Genomic DNA, 22,963 nt, shown 5'->3' with positions numbered 1-22,963 from the left:
CTTTTTGCATCTAAGGTAACATACCTTTGAATATCAGGGTAATTTCCCTTTTCCAGACCCCTCAGGGCACAGTCTCCCACCAGAGCAGGAGAACACAGAACTCCTTATTGCTAATTGTTAACTACCTTATACCCACCAATGTAAAATAAGTATGTATCTATTCCTTTTACTTTTTATCCAGTCCCAGAGATTTCCTCCTCTTTACTTTCTCCCACCTCCCTGATCTATCAACAGTGGATTTCAGGTAACCCCCTTACACACCCTCCTTTGATTGTAAGGTGTAAAATCAGGTGCAAAACTGCCATTCTCCAGAGCATTTTCTCCATCAGTTGAGATTTTGCTTCCTGGCAGTTGTTGTCAGCTTGGCTCAGATGAACTCATACAAATTGTTATAGGTTTGGACATCTCTTACATTGACAATATTATCTAGGGGAAATAACATAACATTTGCCATTTAGCCACTTCTAAGTTCAGTGGTATTAAGTACAATTACCTTGCTGTGTAACCGTCACCACCATCCATCTCCAGAATTTCTTCAGCATCTCACTCTGAAACTCTGTACTTAGTAGACAATAAATTCCCATTCTCTCCTCCCCCAGTCCTGGTAACTTCTATTCTTTGCCTATTCTAGATACCTCCTGTAAGTGGAATCATGCAATATTTGTCCTTTGGAGTCTGGCTTATTTCATTTAGCAACATTTTCAAGATTCATTCATATTGTAGCATGTATGAGAATTTCCTTCCTTTTTAAGGCTGAACCTGTGCATATATACCACTTTCCATTCATCCATTGGAATGGGTGGTTCATCCATTGGAATGGATGGTTTATCCATTCATCCATTGATGGGCATTTGGGTTGTTTCTTCAGCTATTGTGAATAACATTGCTATGAACATTGGTGTACCAATATCTGTTTGAGTCCTTGCTTTCAGTTCTTTTGGGTATATTTCTAGGAGTGGAATGAGGCAGAACTTTTTAGCCCTCATTTCCCCCTCAGTGTTTTTGGTTATTCAGAGCAAGTGCATCTCCTCTGTTCAAGCCCTAAGAGTGAACACTTGCTTTCTTCACCTGCGATGTGCCATAGGCCTCTATCCTTCCCCCTAGGTTCCTCCCCTGAACTTGACACTTCAAGATGTGGCTACAAGGGAATCTAAAATCTGACTCTAGCCACTATATGCTTATCTCAATTGGTACTACTTTGGGATATGGCAAGTTAAGATGAGCTAAGATAAATGTAGCTGAGGGTACATTATACATGGAAATTAATAGAAAAGTGTCACATAGACAGTTATACTTTATAGAGTTCAGCTTCAATTCAATGTTTGATAAATTGCTATCTGCTGGGTACTTTTAAAATACAATAAGTGAGTGAGACAAGCACTTTGTTTTCAAGCAGCTCATATTGTATCACAGGTTGCATATGTATTAGTAAGCAATGAATAACTATACAACGGTGCTGTTAGTAGTCATTTGTGTATTCAACATCCATCAGGCACTCACTCAGTGAGCACTGTTCTAGGCCCTGGGCACACGTCACCAAACGAGACAAAGTTCCTGCTGTCCTGAAGTAGATCTTCTAGTGGGGGCAACTGAACACTAAACAAGAAACACACAGTGTACTGGCTGTGTAGTTTATTACAGAGAAAAACAACACAGGGTAAGGGATGGAGTGATAGTGTGTGTATGTTGTTTCAGGCAGGTGGACCAGAGCAGGTCTCTCTGAGTCAGGGGTGTTGAGCAGAGATCTGAATAAAGGGAGGGAGAGAGTCAAGGGGAAGCGTGGGTGACAAGAGAGCCAGATGGAGGAATCGTGGCATCTACAGTTGGTAATATTATATTCCTGAGGTTGATAAAAACATTTGGGACTTTGAATGATGGGACAAATGAATCTGATGCTCTGTGATTTTTAAGTACGTAACTCTATGACACCATAAAATTATTTTTTATTTAAATACCCAAAGACTTAGCTGCAGAAGACACTTGCATCTTAAAGTGAATAAATATTTCAAAATTATAAAGAGTCAGAGCTTGGAATCTCTTTCTTCCAGTCTCTCTTGCATGCACACACACACACTCGTGTTGCGATGGCTTCTGGGGAGGAGATAAATGTGAGGCAGCACCGTGTAATAGCCCTTCTTTATCCTTTCTCCTTCCTTCTCCCATGACGACTCCTCATTCTGTCCTTGTCATTAGTTATGAAAGTAGTTTGATTAAATCAATTGATTAAATAGTACATAAAATCTAGAGCATTTTAAAACAATTTAGGTTTTAAAAAGAAGCATTTATCAAGAATATTTTTAGTAAGCCAATGACAGGCCTCTGTAGCTTTGAAATTTCAGGGAAAGTGACAAGGCACATGAACTTTTTCTGGTATCAGAAACTTTTGGGCAAATGGAAAAAAGACACAACATGTAGGTCCTTAATGTGCACTGTCATTTTTATAGTGCCAGGGTGTGTGTGTGTGTGTGAGGGAGAGAGAAAGAGGGAGAAGAAAAACTGAAGACACAGTCCTGACAGTGCTCACCTCAAGCGAAGCAATCTATGAGCAGGGAGAGAAGGTAGCAGACATTGTAGGATAAGTGCAGGTGGATGGTACCAAACCTAGTTTCTAGTTGTGCCCATGAGGTAGGGATCAGAGGTGCTGGAAAGATCAGAAAAGGCTCTGGGGAGGGCACATGTGATCTGGTGCTTTAAGGGCAGATTGGGGGGTGGGGAGATGAAGGAAATTATGTCGTAGAAGGAGACAGTGGCCTGAGCCAAGGTGCCATGTGGGGTGTGTGGTTAGTATCTAAGTAATGGAGAGGGGTCCCGATGGAATGGTGCAGAGGTTTGGCTTGGAGATTGTAGGAATAACTTTGGAAAGATCAATGGAAAGCCAAGAAGAAAAAGGAAGCTCTGTGCTTTTCTTCTTTTGTAAACTGCTTTCTGATGTGACCTTTCTGATGCGGATCAATTGATCAGTTTATAGGGAGAATTATCCCTTGATTCCCCTTGTGTCTGCTGTTAGTGGGGCAACCATAGATCTCAAGATGCTCCATGTAAACAAAAACATTATCTACTAAGAGGTGAACTTTTATTTTTGTTGTGTAAGCTCATTGTGAAAAATTTAAGCATACAGAAGGGTAAGAACCAATGTAACATTCCTCCCACGGCCCACCAGCCCCTCCACCTTCATACCATTCCTTACAAGTAACTACTGTTAATTATTTCTTCTTGCTTAGCCTACTTGTTATCATTCTTTCAGTCAACACATATTTATTGAATGCCTATTATGGACACTGGGGACACAACAGTGACCAAATGGCCCTTTCAAGGAGCTTATAGTTTAAGGGGAGGAAATAGTAAACAGAAAGCATATTTAAAGTATTTTTCCCAAATGGGATTTTTCTATACCTACTCTTTTGCAATTTCACTTTTCACTTGACAATATACCTTGGACACCTTTCCAAGTCAGTCTGAAGAGTCCTACTTTCTGAACTGATGATAACTAATATTGATTAAGCCTCTACTATGGTTCAGGTACTGCCTTGGTCACAGTAGTCCTCAGTGGTAAGTACTGTAATTATCACATTTTTACAGAGGAGGGATCGAGGCCCAGGCAGGTTTGGGAACTTGCTCAGAGTCACCTGGTCATCACTGGTGGAGCCAGTTCTGAGCCAGATGATCTGATTCTTCACTTCAGTTGTACTGCCTCTTGATGGCTGCATAGCACTCCTCTGTACAGATGTGCCTTACCTTACTTAGCTCGTCCCCTATATTTAAGCCATTTTTAATTGTTTTCTATCACAGACAATGCCATAATGAACTTTTTTTGGATATGTTTCCATGTTTGTGGTCATCTGTAAGGTAAATTCCTAAGAGATGGAAACACATATTTCTCTATTTAAAGGCACTATTTAGTTTCTCTTGAAAAATATTTTACCAATTTCTACTCCCACTAACAGTGTAGACAAAGAGACTGATCTCCTTATATCTTCTTCAACAAAGGGAATTACTAAAATTAAAATAGTTGCCAATATGATAAATCAAAAAAAGTACAGAGCCTGTACCTAATTTTTTTAATTTAAGAATTTTCCATTTTAAATATTTTAAAGAAACAACTGTTTCATTACATAGGCTGTTCTTGGTGCTTTATATCATCCAAGGAAGAAAGTTGTCATCCTTGTTTCATGAATCTGCAGTTCCTTGTGACTGTGAAGTCTTGGTAGGGAAAGGCTGTTCTTTCTCTCTGATCTGGTGCTGTGGACAACTGAGTGCTCAGTACCAGAATGTTCTAGAATGGCGGAGCTGACAAAGCACAGGGGCTCATCTTGCTTGGTGATACAGACATAATTAAAACATATTTGATTTCAGTACTTAACTGTAAATCTGATGCAACATCTGGAAAATCCATAAATGGTTTTAGACAAATTTATTTATTATTGTACAAGTACAGTTGTCTCCATTTTCACCCCACCATAGCCCTGCCCCACACATCCCTACCTCCCACCCTCGAACCTACCCCCTTTGGCTTGTCCATGTGCCCTTTATACATGTTCCTTGACGGGCCCTTCCCTATTTCCCTCCATTATCCCTCTCCCCCTCCGCTCTGGTTACTGTCAGTTTGTTCTTTATTTCAGTGTTTCTGGTTATATTTAGCTTGCTTGTTTGTTTTGCTGATTAGGTTACACTTACAGGTGAGATCATATGGTATTTGTCTTTCACCACCTGGCTTATTTCACTTAGCGTAATGCTCTCCAGATCCACCCATGCTGTCGCAAAAGGTAGTAGCTCCTTCTTTCTGCTGGGTAGAATTCCACTGTGTAAATGTACCACAGTTTTTTGATCCACTCATTTATTGGTAGGCATTTGGGTTGCTTCTAGCACTTGGCTATTGTAAATTGTGCTGCTCTGAACATTGGTGTGCATAGGTTCTTTTGGATTGGTGTTTCAGGGCTCTTAGGGTATAATCCCAGCAGTGGAACTGCTGGGTAAAAAGGCAGTTCCATTTTTAGTTTTCTGAAGAAATTCCATACTATTTTCCACAGTGGTTGCACCAGTCTGCTTTCCCACCAATAGTGCACTAGGGTTCCCTTTTCTCCACAACCTTGCCAGCACTTGTTGTTTGTTGATTTGTTTATGATGGCCATTATCACTGGTGTGAAGGAAGAAATAAAAAAGTTTCTGAAAACAAGTGAAAATGAACACACAACAGTCCAAAACCTATGAGACACAGCAAAGGCAGTCCTGAGAGGGAAGTTGATAGTGATACAGGTCTACCTAAAAAAGATTTCAAATAAACAACCTCATGCTACATCTTTAAGAACTGGAAAACAACAACAACACAACAAATAAAGCCCAGAGCAAGTAGAAGGAAGGAAATAACCAAGATCAGAGCAAAATTAAACCACTTAGAGACTAAAAGAACAATCCAAATGATCAATAAATCCAGGAGCTGGTTCTTTGAAAAGATTAACAAAATTGACAAGCCTTTAAGAAGATTCATCAAGAAAAAAAGAGGACCCAAATAAAAAAAATCAGAAATGAAAGAAGAGAGATTACAACTGATACCACAGAAATACAAAGGATTGTAAGAAATTACTACAAACAACTAATATGCCAAAAAATGTGAAAACCTGGGTGAAACGACAAATTTCTAGAAAAATATAATGTCCCAAAATTGAATGAAGATGAAGCAGAGAGACTGAATAGACCTATAACAGCTAGTGAAAAGAAATTGAAGCAGTAATAAAAAACCTCCCAGCACACAAAAGCCCTGGGTCGGATAGTTTCACAGGAGAATTTTACAAAACATTTAAGAAAGAGTTAACCCCTATCCTTCTTAGACTATTCAAAAAAATCCAAGAAAAAGGAGGATTCCCAAATGCTTTTTATGAAGCCAGCATCATCCTAATTCCAAAACCAGATACTGGCACAACAAAGAAAGAAAACTAGAGGCCAATATCACTAATGAATATAGACACTGAAATTCTCAACAAAATACTGGGAAACCACATCCAGCAGTACATTAAAAAGATCATACACCATGATCAAGTGGGATTCATCCCAGGGATGCAGGGATGGTACAATATTTGCAAATCAATAAACATAATGCATTGCATAAACCAAAGGAAAGACAAAGATCATGTGATCATATCCATAGATGTGGAAAAAGCATTTGATAAGCTACAGTGCCCATTTATGATAAAAACACTCAGCTTTAGACAAGTTTAAAAGGAGCTATAATCCTTTCATTTAAAAATAGTCACAAACCAAAATATTTTGCATTCATCTAATCCCTTCTTAAAAACCAGAACTGTCAAAGCAATTTTGAACTAAAAAGTTAAATCCCTTTCCTATGTGCATTTGTTCTTTGGCATCCTCAGAGTTAATTGCTTCCTCTGAGCTGAGTTAAGGATGTTGGGAAACAAGTAGTGTCTTTGCTCTGCGTGTTAAATGTTGCTCGAGTGTGCTTAGCTTTCATCTGTAAGAGAGTTTGAACTTGCCTTGTAATGATTAGAAAAACACACAAGTAAATTATTGCTGATTCTTTCATGTCTGGGAAAAACAGGTGGGAGCTCCAAAGATGTTTGCTTATCTCCCTCAGCCAAGGACTGATAAAAGTTTGGTAAGCAGGAATAGTAAGTAGCTGGTCACTCCTTCCGTTGTCCTCATACATCCTTCTGAACTCTTGGTTCCCTCAGAGGCCGAAATCAGTCTTTAGGGAGCTTCCTTTTGTTTCTCCAAGATTAACCAGTTCTGCCCTTGTGGCAGCAACAGGCAACTACCGAAGGAAAGACTCTTCTGGGCTTTTGGTATTTTTTCCAAGGAGCGTTTTTCTCCCCCAATCCCTCACTGGTAGTGAAACTGCTTTCCTACAACGTCTTCTTTTTCTGAGGAGGTGCTGATTCTGATCTGCCACTTAGCAGCTTCAGGTAGTGGTAAGTGGTCAAGAGTCTTTTTCCCAGAGGTGATCTCAGGTTTTCAAGAATGTCCCCTAGGGACTTAGCTTGTTTTCTATGTAATTACTAAAGCTTTTGTAATAGCCTTGCTTTTCTCACTGATATGGTCATGGAATGAGTACCTGTTTGATCTTCTTGCACTGCTGGGAAACCTCCCCTCCGGGGGAGAGAGGTAAGTCCAGGCTGAGGTGAGTCAGTGGGGAGCTCTCATGGGTTGGTGAGCCTGAGAGGAGGGCTAGCTTTGTGTTGTGTGGGGCTTTCTCTTTCTCTTTTCTGGGTTGCTGTATTATCTTCTGTGTGGTCAGACTTAGCAAATAATCTTTGTTATTCTCCTCTTATTAAAAAATAATTTTGGGGAAAAGTTAGTTGGGTTTGGGAAATAGGACATTTTCTTTGAAGTTGAAAAATTCTTTAAATCCTGTTATGATCACCTATTAAATGACAATGGGAGTACCGTTAATGTCTATTTTTTTCTTGGTTTGTGCGTATTTGTCACTTCCTCTGGTAGGAATTGGTTTTAGCTGTTTTTTTTTTAGGGGTTTTGTATCTAGTGCACCTATTCAAGGTGTTGTTTATCCTGTGGTCAGTTCATGCTTTGGACATAACAGCTTGCCGTCAAGTGAGACTTGAGGCATAAGTTTGCAGTGTTGAGGTTGGTAAGAACAGAAAACATTGATTCTTCTAGCTGTCTTGTTGATAGACATGGGGGAATCTCAGGTCCCTGGTTAACAATGAGCTGTTTTGAAGAAAAATGAAACAGGCAAGAAACATTAATTGGGGGCTGAAGTATTAGAAAGAGGATGGGGAAATACAGTATTTATTGCCTGTGTGGTCCCAACACCTGTGCCCATGGGCTGTTACCTTTGCTCAGGTATTGCTCCCTGTTAGTATCTTTACTGCAACATGTAAATTCAGAGTAATTTTTAACTTACACTTATTTATCTTGTGCTTTTATATAATTCTATGAAGCATGCATCAGTAACAAGAAGGGGACAAGTGATTTTTTTGTGCCTCTGGCAGATTTATTTTTTTGCACAGGGGGATTTTATTTTGTTTTTACCTGGTCAACTAGGAATTTTCATTTAGACTCAACATATCCTTTCAAGTAAAGTGGAAATTGTAGCTCTCCTTGAAGTAAAACTTCTTTTTTAAAATTTATTTTTATTGTTTTCTCTTCATGAATGTATGCATTCTAAATACTTGTATGGCATGTATAAGAATTGCATGCTAGTTTTTTCTCAGATTTCTCATGAAAAATAGAACATGGTGATCTCTAAATGTTACACATTTATATAGCACATGCCTCAAGTCTAACTTCTTAGCAATATTGCACATTTTTAAAGTATTCACAAATAAATTTCTAAGTGTAAATGTTAAATGTTATTGATGACTATTTTTGGAAACACATTCCTTCCCTAGTTTGAAGTCACCTTTCTTTCTTCTCTCCTTTTCTTTACTCTGCTCCAGGGTGTTGAGCACTGACCCTTTGCCAGGCTCTGGGCTGGTGCTGGAGGATGAGGGCACAGTTAGGAAAGCCACAGCATTTCATTTCCGTGTATCCTTCTATGACCCTTCTTTTGAGGTCGAGTGTCCTCTAGGACTTTGTTCTCGTCCTTTTGTTGACTCATCCTCACTCTCTGTCCTCTCCTCACCTCTCTTTATTCTGGTTCTTCCTGAGTGAGATCATTCATTCCCCATGACATCAGCATTTCCTTACATACTGATTCCAAGTCTACAAATCTGTGTTTTCTCTTTAGTGAGGAGACTATTTTCAACAATCAAGAGGCATTACAAGTTTCATGTTTTGAAACTGAACTCATTCTTCCACCCCAGTTCCTGCTCTTGCTCCTACAGCTTCCCCTTCTTCTCCCTTCACTGCTGTCTTTGTCATTTTAGATAATGGCACCTCTATCCCTTCATTGTCCCAAGTGAAAAACTTGAAAGTCACCCCAGATTATTCCTTGTTCTTCACTCTAACACATGCGCCATTTAGAAACTGTCAATTCAACTGCAGCAACATTGCTAGAATCTAGCTCCACTTGCCTGTTGCCACTGCTCCCCCATCTGTTTCCATGCCAGTCCGTGTTGTGAGACTAATCTTCCTAAGACCTCTGACAGCATGCGCTTGCATAGAGAGACACAAGGGAGCAAAGAGAATGGACAAGGGGGCTGCATCTAATCATATATTCTATGGAGAGACCTCTTCTGCCTTCCTGTTATCTGCAGGATCAACCACAGGCTCTTGACCATGGTGATGCTTTGGGTCACCTCATTTATCAAATAGAGATAATGGCAGTCCCAGACTATAGAGTTTTGGTGAGGATTAAATGAGATGACATATGTCAAGTGCTTAGCATGAGGTCAAGTACTGCAGATGATAGTAATGATGATGACAATGATGAAGATGATGACTTTTTTCAGAATCCACCTCTTATCTCTTTTGCCAGCCCCACACCACACCACATTTCTCCAAGCTCCTTACAATCTGGTTGTCATGACTTTCACTGCTCCCCAGACCTTCTCTTGTCTTTCACAACACTCGATCTTTGTGCACATTGCTCCTTTCACCTGTCCTTACCTTGTTTTATTGAGCAAACTCTTCTTTTTCTTTCAAAAGGATTCAACTTGGAATCTCCATCTGTGAAGTCTTAGCAGACTCTGCAAAGCAGGCTTTGTGACTCCCTTTCCTCCTACTCCACAGTTCTCAGTTCCCCCTTTTATCATAGGCCTGCCCTTGTCATTCCAATGATTCTTCCATGTATTTGTGTCTTGTCTACCCCAGACTATGGGCTTTTGAAGGGCAGAGATGGAGCCTAATCCTCCTTACCTCCTTCTACCCAGCCCAGGTTTGGCATAGAATAGGCACCTGATAAGTGTTTGATGATTGAACATCAGTAGGGATGGCTCTCAAATTTGACAGGAGGTTTTCTACTTGTGGAGAGTTAAAACTGCACGTAAAAATAAGAGCTTTCTTTTTTGAGTATTAACTTTTTAGCAGGAGTTATAGTGCTCATTTCTTTATAGGCAAGGCCTGATTTAGATTGCTGAATGATCCTTTAAGTTGCCCTGATTGTCCCTGTTTACAGATGAAAGAACCAGGGCTTAGAAGGGAGGGGAGCTTGCTGGAGGTTACAGAGCTACAAGACCAAACCCAGCCCTCTGACTCTACCGCTGGTGCATGAATAGGGAAGTGAGAAGGGGAAGGAAGATGACCAAGTCAGGGGAGGCCTGACTGGGAGAGAAAGGCAGCACAAAGTGGAGGGTGAAAATACACAAGGCAGGCAGTGAGAGCAGGCTAGGAAAGGAGGCGAAAGGAAAGAGAAAAGGAAACTAGGAGACTAAGTTGGAAAATAAGCAGGGGATAAACAAGGGGAGGAAGGGAAGCAGAGTTCCCACTGTTTTAGAATTTTGTGGCTGGATAACAGCTGCATGCCTAACAGAATATAAACAGACTTCAGTGTTGACATGACAACTCACAACAAAATCAATCTGATATATATTATATGAGAAATAGAGTAATTTATTGTGGAGGCATGGTAGTTAGATATAATTGCTAAGCAATTTATAAATTTGGCTGTACTAACAATCACTTTTATGAACATACATATATACACACAGACTGGCTTAAATTTTTTACTTCTATTTTTGCCCAATGTCTACTATCTGTAAGCACTGTGACTCTTGGCCACTGTCACTGACATCATATATGATTAAAACATTATCTACACCTTCCACCCTTGCATCACACTCAAAGCTGAACACTTGCCGGACAAAGGCTGGGGCTGATTCCTTATCTCTCTTTGGTCTTACCTTCCAAGGCTGAGATTTCCCTGCCCCACCAAACTCTCCCTTCCCTGGGGTCTTAGAGCTGTGCTTCAGCACCCTCGTCCCTCAGGGGCCTGGCCCTGGGCCACTCGGGGAATATTCTTGGGCTGGCAGGCATGTGCCAGTACATATGACTGCAAGGTTGCAGTGTTTAGGGGTGGGAGGACTCCATGAGACTTTGCTTTTCAGCCTCTGGGCACCTAGGGCCAGCGGGAGGAAAGGGCAGGGGCAGGACCAGAGAAGATGGAGGGCATCCTGAGGGGAGAAGAAGCTGGCTCCCTAATCCTGCCATGGCAGCTTCCCAACCTCAGACCCCACTATTGCTCAAGCAGGTGGGCTTTTCAAGGGTCGCCTAAACTCACCCTGGTGCTGGCCTCCCAGAAAGCCCCCCTCTTTTCCACTATTATTTGGGTCAGTCCTCAGAGAGGTGTGTTGGTTTGGAAAGCAAGTGCTGTAGTGAGAAATACAAAGGGAAGTTGGGGAAACGGAGAAGGGAAACTGAAAGACTGGAAGAGGAAAAAAGGTAGGGAGTAGGAAAGACAGACTGGGGAGGAGGAAAAAAGGGGAGGGAACACTTTTAAAGAATGACTGTATATACATGTGTATTTAACCTCACAAAACCTCTGGGAGGAAGGCATTATTATCTCTATTTTATAGATTCATAGATTGAGTCTTAGGGAGGGAGAAGTGCCTCAGCCAAAGGAACACTAGATGGAAAATAACTGAGCTGGGACTGGAATCCTGCTATCCTAAAAGTCTCTCCTGTATAATATAATGTCTCCAGAGGGGAAGAGAAAACAGAGTTGGGGAAAGAGAAAGGCAAGCAGAACTGAAGCTAGATGGGTCCCTTTTCCCCTTGGCCCATCTTGTCCCTGAGTCCTGAGAACTGCAGAGAAACCACTACTCAAAGGAAGTAGAGGATTCCTCCCAGTGGGGACACTCCAGTTCTTCCCGAGACTCTGAGATGAAGCACAGCAGGGAGGGGCTCATCTGATTGTACTTGTACAGAGAGAGCTGCCAAGAGCCTGCTCCATGCTGCTCTCCTGTCCTGGCTTCAACTGCTCTGGTCTTCCCCAACTGCCCTGGCCCCTTCCTTTTCCCTTTCTTTTCCCATCTCCAATTCCTTTGCCTTTCTGTCACTGAACCTCATAGGTTCAATCTTTTCCCTTCTACTAGTTCTGCTTCCTCAGTTTATCCCCATGGCTCTGTCTTCCTACTGTAAACACATCTTCTCTTTAAAGTCTCATTACTTCTTTACACCCATCTCCCTTATTTTACTGCAGAATGTCTTGAGGGAGTTACATTCATTGTCCTCATCTTAACATTTATGTAGATACTGTGACAAAGAATGTTCAGAGGGCTGCCTTAAAGATAAGTAATATGATACACTTTCATTGTATGCCCCTTCTGTCCCCAGCAGCCCCTTGGGGAAGGTTCTGAGGTTTACAGAGCTTATTGGCCCTAATTCCATGATAAGTTAGTGGAAAAAACAGGAATCCAAGAACAGGCTGTTTGACTCTAAAGGACAAGCTTCCAGTCACCACATCCTGTTGCCTCTTGAGCAGGTCAGTAGGTTGTCCCCTTGGAGGCCTCTTGGTGAGTTTACTATGGTCAGAGTGGGTTGTTCTGTAGACTTTGGACCATACTTCAGTAGCATATTCAAACCAGATCTATCTTTCTCGGGCAGACTAATATTAGCTCAGGAGACTGATGGCATACAATAAAAATAACAATGTACTAATTTAAAATGTATAATGTAAGGAGCATCGGCATATTCACTTCAGCATGCGGGACCACTGCATTCTTTCCCTATAGACAGGTTTCTGTGGGAAGCAAATTATTATCAGCAGGTAGCTTGGCGATCATGGAATTGGAATAGGGGGAATTAATTATAATAACTTGATTTTTGAATGGCTTCAAATCGTTGATGGGTATCTCCATTTTAATTGTTTGCTTATAGCATTGAATTGCCTGGGAGTACCAATTTTCATTAGAAGTTGGGACCTCCCTGTGGAATCACAATATAGTGAGGATGCCCTCTTATACTGCTTCACCTTGGGTGTCTTGTAATCACTGCCAATTTCAAGGTGCCTGAAAGCAACTCCTTATTTTCCCTGAACAAAATGGAGCCATATTTTTCCATTAGAAGGATTATATTCTGTGACCAAGAGTCAAAACCTGAACTTGAAATGTAAAAAGAAATATAAATTTTTCATGCAAGTATAACTTTTAATCTTTTTTTAAAAAGAACCCATTGCATTTTTAAATCAATTAATAAATGTAAAGCTTATAGTTATTATTTTCTAGCTACTCCTTTGTCTTCTTACTTTTCCCATACCCCTGTTTCTTCTAAACCCCCAAGGACTTTCACACAAGGAAACTACCATTTTAATCCCAAACATAAGATGAAATCAAGGGTGAGATATGACCTGGCCAGCAGCTTTCCTTTTTTTATTTCCTCTGCTTTGGGGTGATTTCAAAAAAGAAGGAATGTGCTCATGTAAATATTATTTGCTTCAACACTTGTGAATGGTTGGATTTCAAAATCCTCAATTCCTGTTTCTAGAGCTAGATTACCCTTTCTCTTACCTGGTTTTGTTTACTCTGTTTCCTTAGACCTTCACTGATCCAAAAGTTCAACAAAAGATGACTTTTTCTCTACTTCAACATCCTTTAGAGGTGAAGCAAGTGCCAGCTGGTGTATTTTGGTGAGTTGATAAATGTGCAAGAATGGAAGACCTATATTTTACGTCCTCTAAGTGAAACTAGAATCAGTCATGTTAGTCATGACTCTTCCCTGAATACGCCCGAATTGCTGCTGTTCCAAGGAAAAGATGGGATTGGAAAAAGGACAGCTCTGGATGGCAACTCTTAAATTTTGTTGTGACTTTATGTCTCAGAGAGTAAAAACAGTTGAATGAGATCATTAATAAGAAATAACTTTCATGAATCTTATAGAAGTATTTTTTAATTCATACAACAGTATCATTACTCTGGATTAATTATGAAGTAGAGAATATTTTGTACAAAAGTAAAAATGGCTAAAATTTAAAAAATGGACTTTTTCAATGTCTTTAAAATAAAAGTTTTCAAAGATACTTTGAAAATGGTATTAGAGAAAGTAAAAGCAATGAAATAACTGTATGACTTAAAGGTGATTTTAGGAAGAATATGATATGGCTTTATGTTTGATTAAAATGAGTTCTTATAAGAGGATCTAATGTAAGAGAGGGAAAGGGTTACGTGGATATTTTCTCCTTAGTTACCTTTATGTTACGCATATATATTTAGGTTCATCTTTTGTACTGGTTGTCTGTTAGTACTATCCCTCAAAGCAATCTAGCAAACCAATAAGGAGAAAGAATAAGTTGGCCATTGGCCAGTACTCTTATTAACTTCCCGAGAGATTGAACTTTTTTCTGCTTACATTTTCATCACCACTTGTCAGGGTATAGATTCCCTTTTGCCATCTTGCTTAAAGAATCACTTTCTTTCACCTGCTCCAGGGACTCTGAGTCCATGAAAACAGAACATGTTCACTTAGTCCCCAGAGAGAGTTTTCAAGCCCTAACAAGTTGGCTTAGAACTTGCTGATGAGCCTTAATCTTCTGGCCAGATGGGGCCCCCAGATCCAGATGTCATTGTCACAGAATTCATTCGTCCCTCTCCCTGTTGCCATTTGTATCTGTTGCTGTGACCTTTTTAAAAAATTTTGGGACAGAGAGAGCCCTTCATGGACAAAACCCCACATTTGTCCATATTACTCCTCACAGGAAAACTTCACCTTAAAAAATCCTTCTTGTGAATCTTCTGTTATAGTCAGAGCCCCTCCTCCTCTTGTCTTTCTCCCCCAAGATTTGCTCATTTCCCTCTTTGTTCTTGTACTCTTCAATTTACCTGCAACACTCTTCCTATAGTTAACCAAATATTGCTCATCATCCTTTGAGATTATTCCTAGGGTGGATATGGGGGTGCACAAGAGGATGGGGACCAGTCAGAGGGAGGGAGCAGCCCAGAAAGCCACGATGACCCCTAGCTTGGGAAGGTCTAAGACATTTTGGCACTTGGGGCTGGGGTCTGGGAAGGGATAGTTGCTAAACAGGAAGTGCCTTTTAGCACTGGGAAGCCCTTGTTCCATTCCTCCTTGAAATTGAGGACATCGGTAAGCTTTTTATTTGGCAAATGTTTACTGAGCATGTCTATAGGCCAGGCTTGTTAAGCATTGCTACATGTCAGATAGTGGAGATACAACTATGGGCCAGACAGATGAGGTCTCCGCCCTACTGGAGTTTGTGGGCTAATGGGGACACAGCCAGTATGACAGGGATATATGTTCTAGAGTTATGGGAGCTCTGAAATGGGAAGCTCTGGATTCTCTGGGAGCACATAGGGGGTGGTCCTGTCTCTGATTTGGGGCACTAGGAAGGCCTTTTAGAGGAAGTGGTGCATAAGTTGAATTGGAACATGAGTAAGAGGTAGTCCGGTGAGAGGGTTGGAGATGGGGTTAGATGGTAACAGACAGAAGGAAAAACAAGTGTGAAGGCCCTCAAACAGAAAGAAGTATAGACATGAGAGGGTGCAAGGAGGAGTGAGGGCAGTGAAGAGAGTGATCAGCAATCAGGCTAGAAAGACAAGCAGGGACCAGGTTGCAGAGGGTCCAAAAAATCATGTTAGAATTTGATCTTTTTTCGTAAGACTAGTTGGAGGTGCACTATATCCCACTGGAGGTTTTTAAGCTGAGTCATGACATGATGTCGTTTATGTTTTATGAGGATGACTCTCGCTTCACTGTGGACCCTGGTCTACAGGTGGCCAAGGCTGGAGCAAGGAAACCTGCTGAGAGGAATGCAAGGAAAGAGCAATCACTGGTCACAGGCGCGTCCTAGAGGCTGGGGTGGGGGGAGCCATGAAGAGGGGAAGCAGGGATTGTCTTGGGCAGCCTTGGTGGCAGATGGTAGAAGATGTGGGAGAAGGAACAAAAGAGTTATATATTTGAGGACCTGTCCCTGCTTCTAGCAGCACCTGGCAGCAGTATCCCCATCTTCTTGCTCAGATTTATCAGTTTTAGTAACTGGTCCCTAGATAAGCAGGGGTTCCACAAAATGTCAATGTCATGGCCCTACTTGTCAGGCATACCCCAGGGGTGGCTGTGCTCTCAGCAGGCTGTTGTTTCCACCCCCCCACCCCACTGACCCCACCCCCCCTCGCAGTAGTGAATGGGAACTCATGGATCTGGGGTGTGTGGCCAGGAGAATGATCGATGGTTTCCGGCTTTTTAGACTCTGAAAGATTTATAGTACAGCAATGAGTGTTGATAAACTTTCCTGCCTGCTCTTGTCTTGTGACTAGTTAGGCCATAAGGATTGTTCTTCCTCTTTTTTGGTCTCCATATGACTGACCTGCCTCTTTAAGTACGTTTACTGCATTCTGCCATACCACATCTTTGAGTAGGCAGCAGACAAGTCATTTCCCTTTCCAACTGAAAGAACATGCACTCAGTACCTCTGCCTACATTGTCAAGTATTTGCTAAGATGCCTGAGTTCATTTCCATGGTCTGTGAGGTTCTAAATCATTATTTTGCTTTCTTAAAAAAATTATTTATTTATTTATTTATGTATTTATTTATTTATTTAAAATCTTTCATAGAATTTACCACATGAAAGAAATTAGACCACAAATAGGAGAAAAGTGAAAGATAACAATGACATTATTCTTTTTTTTGTAATTACCTGAAGAAGACTATACACATGAGAATAAATTGAGGAAGACTTTTGAATTATATTTTGTTTCTCTAGAGCCTGGTGAATAATTTTCTGTCACAGGTAACTCCCACGGTTTAGCAGTGGTTTCTAGCTCGAGCTGTGGGAAGGAATCACCTATAGCTCTTGGATAAAAAACAGATGCTTGTATAAATGTCTAATTACCATGTTGTGTACCTGAAACTAATATCATATGTCAACTGGAACTGAAAAATAAAAAGGCAGAATGTGGAGCTTCACTCCTGAATATTCTGATTCCTAGGGTTTGGGATATATTAGAAAATGTGGCTCAGTTAGTGCCCAGTTATATGGCACACTTGTGTTTACCCTCCATTTGCCTATACAGCCTTTATGGAATTATTCTTATCTGGTTAGATTTAAGCCAGATACATGCAATCTGTTATTCTTGTGGGGCCAATGGCTTCTTAGTCACCTAGATTTGACTGGGAAGAAAGTTAAAGGATGGAAAGTTATGGTTAATGAGCAATTTTCAAATACTAACTTTGTATAATTTTCTTGTTTTCTTGTGTAGGCCAACTGTTGGGGCCTGGTGAAAAATCACCAGTGCAGTAATGTTCTGCAGTAAAAAGAAACCACTGGGTAAGTATTGGGTTCTTTAAATCATACAGAGTAAATATGATTTTTAAATTAAATTAAATTTTACTTTGTGGAGGAGAACTAAAAACAAGGTAGAGAACATTTCTATCACCCAGGAAGTTCCCTTATGCCCCTTTCCATTCGTGCTCGCTGTACTCCACACACCATCTTCTGATTTCTGTTGGCTTAGTTTCGCCTGTTTTTGAAACGGACATGAATGAAATAACATGGCACATAGTCTTCTGTCTTGCTTCTTTTACTCAGTGTAAGGCTTATTGACATACATCCATATAGCTGCAAGTGTCAGTAGTTTGTCCTTTATTTTTTTTTTTGAAAGCAATATTACATTGTGTGAATACACCAATATTTGAAACAGACCACATAGTTAGAAATGGTTTTGGTTCATGATGGCAGGAAACACTTTTGTTGTTGTTGTTGGGTAATTGGTCTAGCTGAACAGCTTTAATAATGTTTCACTCTCTTTAATATAGCATTTCAGCCAGATTTTGTATTGGTGTTCTTTTTTGCCTCTAGTTTGTCAGTGACAGCTCATCATGCAATTTTTCTTTAATGCACATGTATTCAATTAATCACTGCTACTGTCTTTATATCTGACCATGGACTTTTTAGGGACTAAAGGCTGGATTAGAGTTTATCAAATGCACTGTTCCTCCATCTAATAACATCTCTGACAGGTGCAGTCCATTCCCGTTTTGGGCTGCATAATGAGCTGAAATCCGTCTCAATGTAGTTCCTACCCAGAGGTCATTAGTTGTACCCTCTAGGGCAATATTTTCATATTCCCAATGCCAATCTAAGAGTTTAAAATAACTGTCATCATTTTTTCTTTTTCAAATGAAATGATTTATTTATATCAAATCACAAGAATAATTTTAATAGCATGAATATTAGCTTTAACTGGGACAAGTTTCCAATAAGGTTTATTGTTGCAGGGTTTGATATGTTTTGGTGACATAGCTGAGTCTGATTGGGCACTGACTTGCACAGAAAGCTGAGATCAACCCCTTCCTTTTGGACTTGTTACAATGGCCACATGACTTGAGGGACTGACATCTGTGTGTATCATTTGCATCATCATGATTGTGAATGATGCACCTTTAGGTTATATCAGTTCCTGTAGAGCTGGTAATAGACTGGAGAGCTTTCATAACCTAAAATATCCCTTTGCTCATACAGCCAGTCAACAAATGTTTTTGAGCCTCCATGATATGGGAGGTAGGGCTGACCTTTCTTGACTTCAAGAAGCTTTTTCTGATTCAATAAAATACATGTATCTTCACACAGTTGTTAAGTTTATAGTAACAATGATAACTTAAAAAGGGTTTACTAAACACTGAAAGTGGTATATTTGCCAGAGGAGCACAGACTAGAGGTCTTCTAATTATCCTGGGGTTGTCAGGGGAAAAACCATGCAGAAGTGGAATTTTACCTCAATGAGATACATAATGTCTTCAGCTTTTAATTAAAGTGTACTCACATTTACACAAAATTTCACATCATCAGGAAGCTTAGGCCATTGATGATGTATATGAAAGTATAACAAGCCAGTCATGGTGTGGGGAACAATTATTTTCTCCCAGATATGATTTATTATTTATTATCTCCACATTTCTATAAGTCTCACATTTTTCAAGATGTGAAAAATTCTAGCTAATTGACTCAAATATTTAAAACACAGTTATAGTCTATTTTGTTTGTGCTTTATAATTCACCCCTTCTGTGTACATTGATGTGAGGCCTGAAGACAAATCATTTTAAAGCATATATGTGCTTTTCTCCAAAGCAATCAACAAGAGCATTGCTCATAAAATTCAGATTTTATGTAGTTTGGTAACAAGGGGAGCAAATGAAGTAGATAATTAGAGGCTTTCTTTAAACTAATTAAAGCTGCTCTTGAGTCCACAATGTGGGGGTTGTGGAGCCCACACACATCATTCCACTGAGAAGCCCTTAGTATGTGTGTGGGGTGTGGGGTGTGGGGTGTGGGGTATGGGGTGGGGGAAATCAGGCTAGTGTCACAGTTGTATCTTCTGTGGGCCCTTCCTCCAAAAAATATTAAAAATTATATTTTATGATTGTGTGTATAAAGACAATATAATCCAGATCAAATTCATTATTATGTACTCATTACTATTATATTTGTTTTCTTCTGATCTTAAAATGTGTGAAAATTTAAACATTTTTGTGTGCCCCTAAAAATTCTGTGGACACGAGGTACTGCATCTACTGTGCCTACAAATGAGGCAGTTTTTTTTGTTGAAGTTTATGTATCTGTCTCTCAGACATTTTTTGAGCATACACTACTTAGTGTGTACTGAGATGGTCCTGCAGTAGAGGGCTGGTGACAAAAAAGATGAATAAGACATGGAACCTAGCCTTACATGTACCATATCAATGTCTATGAAAGTCCATGCATGTGTATTAATAGATGTGTTTAAGGAGTATTATTTCTCATTGAGTTTATCCCTTATGGAACAACAACAAATCCAAAAGCTGTTTCTCAAGTGGTTCTTCAGTTACACTTGTGAAAGATTCAGTTTTTGTTTAAACTTGCTTTTTGTCTACTATAGTAATTTGTGTGTAAAATTGGACCTAGTTTTTTCAAAATCATGCAACCAATTCAATGAAGTGCCAGTTATTACTGACCCATCAGTGACATACTTAAGACAGTGCTGGCTTCACAAAAATCTCTCTCTTAACTTTGGAGCTAGTATTGGCTAATGGGGTCTCTTCTACACTTTAGTAACTATTGGTGTCCAGAGGGGAAAGGACATGATTTTTTTTTTTTTTTGAGTATGAGAGAGGAGGATCCCAACACCATCTGATATGAGACAAAGGGTGATGGGGGGAAATTAGAGTGGAAGAGGTAATGATCTTACCTCTTGTGCCTAAAATATTTTATTTTTGCAAATGAAAAACAAAACGCAAACACATTTCTAGGCTACTAGGCTACTAATGGAAAGTGCAGGGGGTTGAGCTGAAGCTTAAGCATCACTGGCTTCATGGTAAGTCTGTTTCTAGTAGAAGTTTGAGTTTAGAGATGTTACAGGGTGAATGTGTGAAGATCAAGCAGAGCCCAGAATGCCTTTGTAAAAACTCACTTCTGTCTTGAGATGAAATGCCATTGGCCGTTTTGAGCAGAGAAAAAAGATGATTCTTGTGGTAGACAGAGTAATGCCTTCTGCCTCCATATCTCCATGTCCTAACCCTTGGAACCTATGAATATTTTACCTTACATGGGATAAGGAACTTTGCAGATAGAATTAAATTAAGCATCTTGAGTTGGGAAGATTTACCTGGATTATCCAGATGGGCCCAATGTAATCACAAGGGTCCTTATAAGAGGAAGACAGGAGAGTTGGAGGTGGTGATGTGACAATGGAAGCAGAGGTCAGAGTGACATGGCCATGAGCCAAGGAATGTGGGCAGCATCTGGAAGCTGGAAAAGGAGGGGAACAGAGTCTCCCCAAGAACCTCCAAAGGAACTCAGTCCTGCTGAAACACCTTGATTTTAGCCCCATAAAACCCATTTTTGGGCTTCTGACTTCCAGAATAATAAGATAATACATTTATGTTGTTCAAAGCAGCTAAGTTTGTGGTGATATTTGCCAGAGCAGGAGTAGGAAATGAATACATGTAAAAAAATCACTCTGCTGCTCTACTGAAAACAGATCATAGAGATAAGGGCAGAAGCTAGGGGCCCCAAGGCGAGACTATTGCAGCAGCCGCAGGGAGTGGTGAGGTGGCTTGGACCAGAATGAGGGCACAGGTGGGGGTGAAAAGAGGGAAGATTTCCTTTCTTCCTCAAATTCTGTCTCCTTTATATCTCTTTTAAAACATGTATTATTTGAGTGCTTCATGAATACATAAATAAAGCAAGGCTCCTATCTTTTTCTTTTGGTATTTTCACACTTGATCTTGCTAGGAGAAACAGCTGAGGAGGAACTGGTGATATCTTCTTGCAAAGTCCATATATTACCCCATCACAGGTGGCAGACCACTTGTACCTGCTTCCTTCTCTTTTCAGTAAATGACTGCAGCTCAGCTTGGACAGGGTGCTTGATAGAACAACCTACCACATCCCACAGTGTGTATACAAGATAAGTTCCTTTCAGAGCCACCTGGGACAAGGGGGGATGCCTTTTAACCACCCATCTGAACTTGACTTTCCTTCCCTCTGGTTTCTGTGGCTCCCTAGGCCTCTTGTCTGCATCCTTGCTGTGCTGGTATTTGTGGGCATGCCTTCCCTTTGAAGGAGATCCCTGTCGTGTTTGTTTTTCCTTTTTTGCCTAGAATAGACCCTTGCTCAAAAGAGCTCAAGAAATATTTCTGGAATAAATAAATCACTTTGTCTTGGCTCCAGAAGATTTTATTTGCCACATGGATTCAGGGGTCTGAGACACAGAAGCCAAAATGTACTAAAGAAACTTAACTTATAGCCCCATGCATTTCAAAATGACAACCACAAGCTTTGAAAAAACAGTTTCCTGTGCAACCCCTGAGGTATCAGGCAGATGAGACTGCCTCAGGCTTCTTTCTCACTGTCTCTTTCTTTTCCACCTGGTTGTTTTCCTCTCACTTTGTGACAGGTGGCTTGCTTTCCCTTGGATGGCTGGAATGTATTTCTCATGGAAAATTAAATGTCCTGTAGATTCTCCCAGCCTCTTGTTATCCTTAGGGTAGATCCTGTTTTTTTCTCCTCTTTTTGAATGGGAGTGCTGTAAAAAGGTAAAGCTATTTTCTAACTTTACAGAAAGTATTCTGATCCAGTCCTAGTCCATAAAAATGCAATTTTTCCTATAATAATTAAATTGTAAAAGAATGTAGACAAACAACAGTCTAAAACAGTACATTTTGAAGAGGGATTCAGGAGTGTATTCTCAGCAAGGAGAGGGCAGATAGGTTTTCTGGGAAGGCCTCCATGGTGAAATAGAGAAAAGCCAAAAAGCAAAGGAAGGTAAGAGGTCACAGGGTCACAAGGTTAACTGGGAGGGGGCATGTGATTTGAAGGACATTCTGGAATATTGCATTCTGTGAGGAAGCCACTTCTCTCTCTCCTTGGCCTCTGGACACAGGCACTCACTTTCCATTTTCCAGTTATCTCTGCACAGTATGTCCGACCATCTCTTTATACACCGGATTTCTTTCAAGATTCTTTTACAAGGGAGGTAGTTTGAAGTTTGAATTCTGATTCTACTGCATAATCTTGCTGACTCTTTTCTTTATTCATAAAGTGGGGATCATAACAGCATGTACAAGATAGGATTGTTTTGAGGATTGATGAAATAATGCTTCTGAAACATTTCATACAACATCTAGCTTCTAACAAATGCTCAATAAACATTAGTTATTCTTCTTATTGTATAGTAAGTCTTAAGTCTCCCATTGTGATGTGTAGAAAGTTACATGTCAGGGGCTTATATAAACATTTTATTGATTTTACTTGTAACTTGTATAATACAATTTATGTGTTCTAGAAGAAATATAAGTCAATAAAAAAGTTTACATATCTTTGAGAAACTGTAGTAAGCCATGGCAAGAATAAAGCTCCCAATAAATCAAAATTTCCAAATATCTGGCCCTGATGAGTAAACTGGCTCCCTCAAGAGGAAAATAAACTCAAGGCCATTATTATTTGTATAAATCCCCTAACTCTGTTTCCAAGCTTTTTTTGTGTGTGTGAGGACAAGAATAAAAAAAATTGTGGAAAGATTTTTGTTTTGCCTTGGTTCTCTTTAGTGTGCTGCTTAAATGTCAGTATGTCCCACCAGCTGCAGGTCAGCTCTGAGGTTCAATAGGAAACCCCAATTTGGGAAACA

At 40.2% G+C, this 22,963-nt stretch overlaps 1 protein-coding gene across 5 annotated transcripts in view; it reads left to right on the top strand.

Moving 5' to 3' along the window:
- ATP8B4 (ATPase phospholipid transporting 8B4 (putative)) overlaps nucleotides 1-22,963 on the top strand; it is a 206,294-nt gene that overhangs the window by 2,355 nt on the left and 180,976 nt on the right. For 2 of the 5 annotated variants that reach the window (XM_045823774.1, XM_045823770.1), the window contains exons 1-3: nucleotides 6,750-6,920; nucleotides 13,383-13,474; nucleotides 17,059-17,126. In XM_045823774.1, the coding sequence (XP_045679730.1) occupies nucleotides 17,099-17,126 (28 nt within the window). In that variant the 5' untranslated portion in view covers nucleotides 6,750-6,920; nucleotides 13,383-13,474; nucleotides 17,059-17,098. Of the gene's footprint in view, nucleotides 1-6,749; nucleotides 6,921-6,988; nucleotides 7,114-13,382; nucleotides 13,475-17,058; nucleotides 17,127-22,963 lie in introns of those variants that run through there. The other 3 variants (XM_045823771.1, XM_045823772.1, XM_045823773.1) reach the window with 2 other exon arrangements.

The sequence above is a fragment of the Phyllostomus hastatus genome, unplaced genomic scaffold (assembly GCF_019186645.2).
Source record: "Phyllostomus hastatus isolate PE091 unplaced genomic scaffold, TTU_PhHast_1.1 phas_scaffold_501, whole genome shotgun sequence".
NCBI classification, from domain to species: domain Eukaryota; kingdom Metazoa; phylum Chordata; class Mammalia; order Chiroptera; family Phyllostomidae; genus Phyllostomus; species Phyllostomus hastatus.
This window is presented reverse-complemented; position numbering and strand designations above follow the sequence as displayed.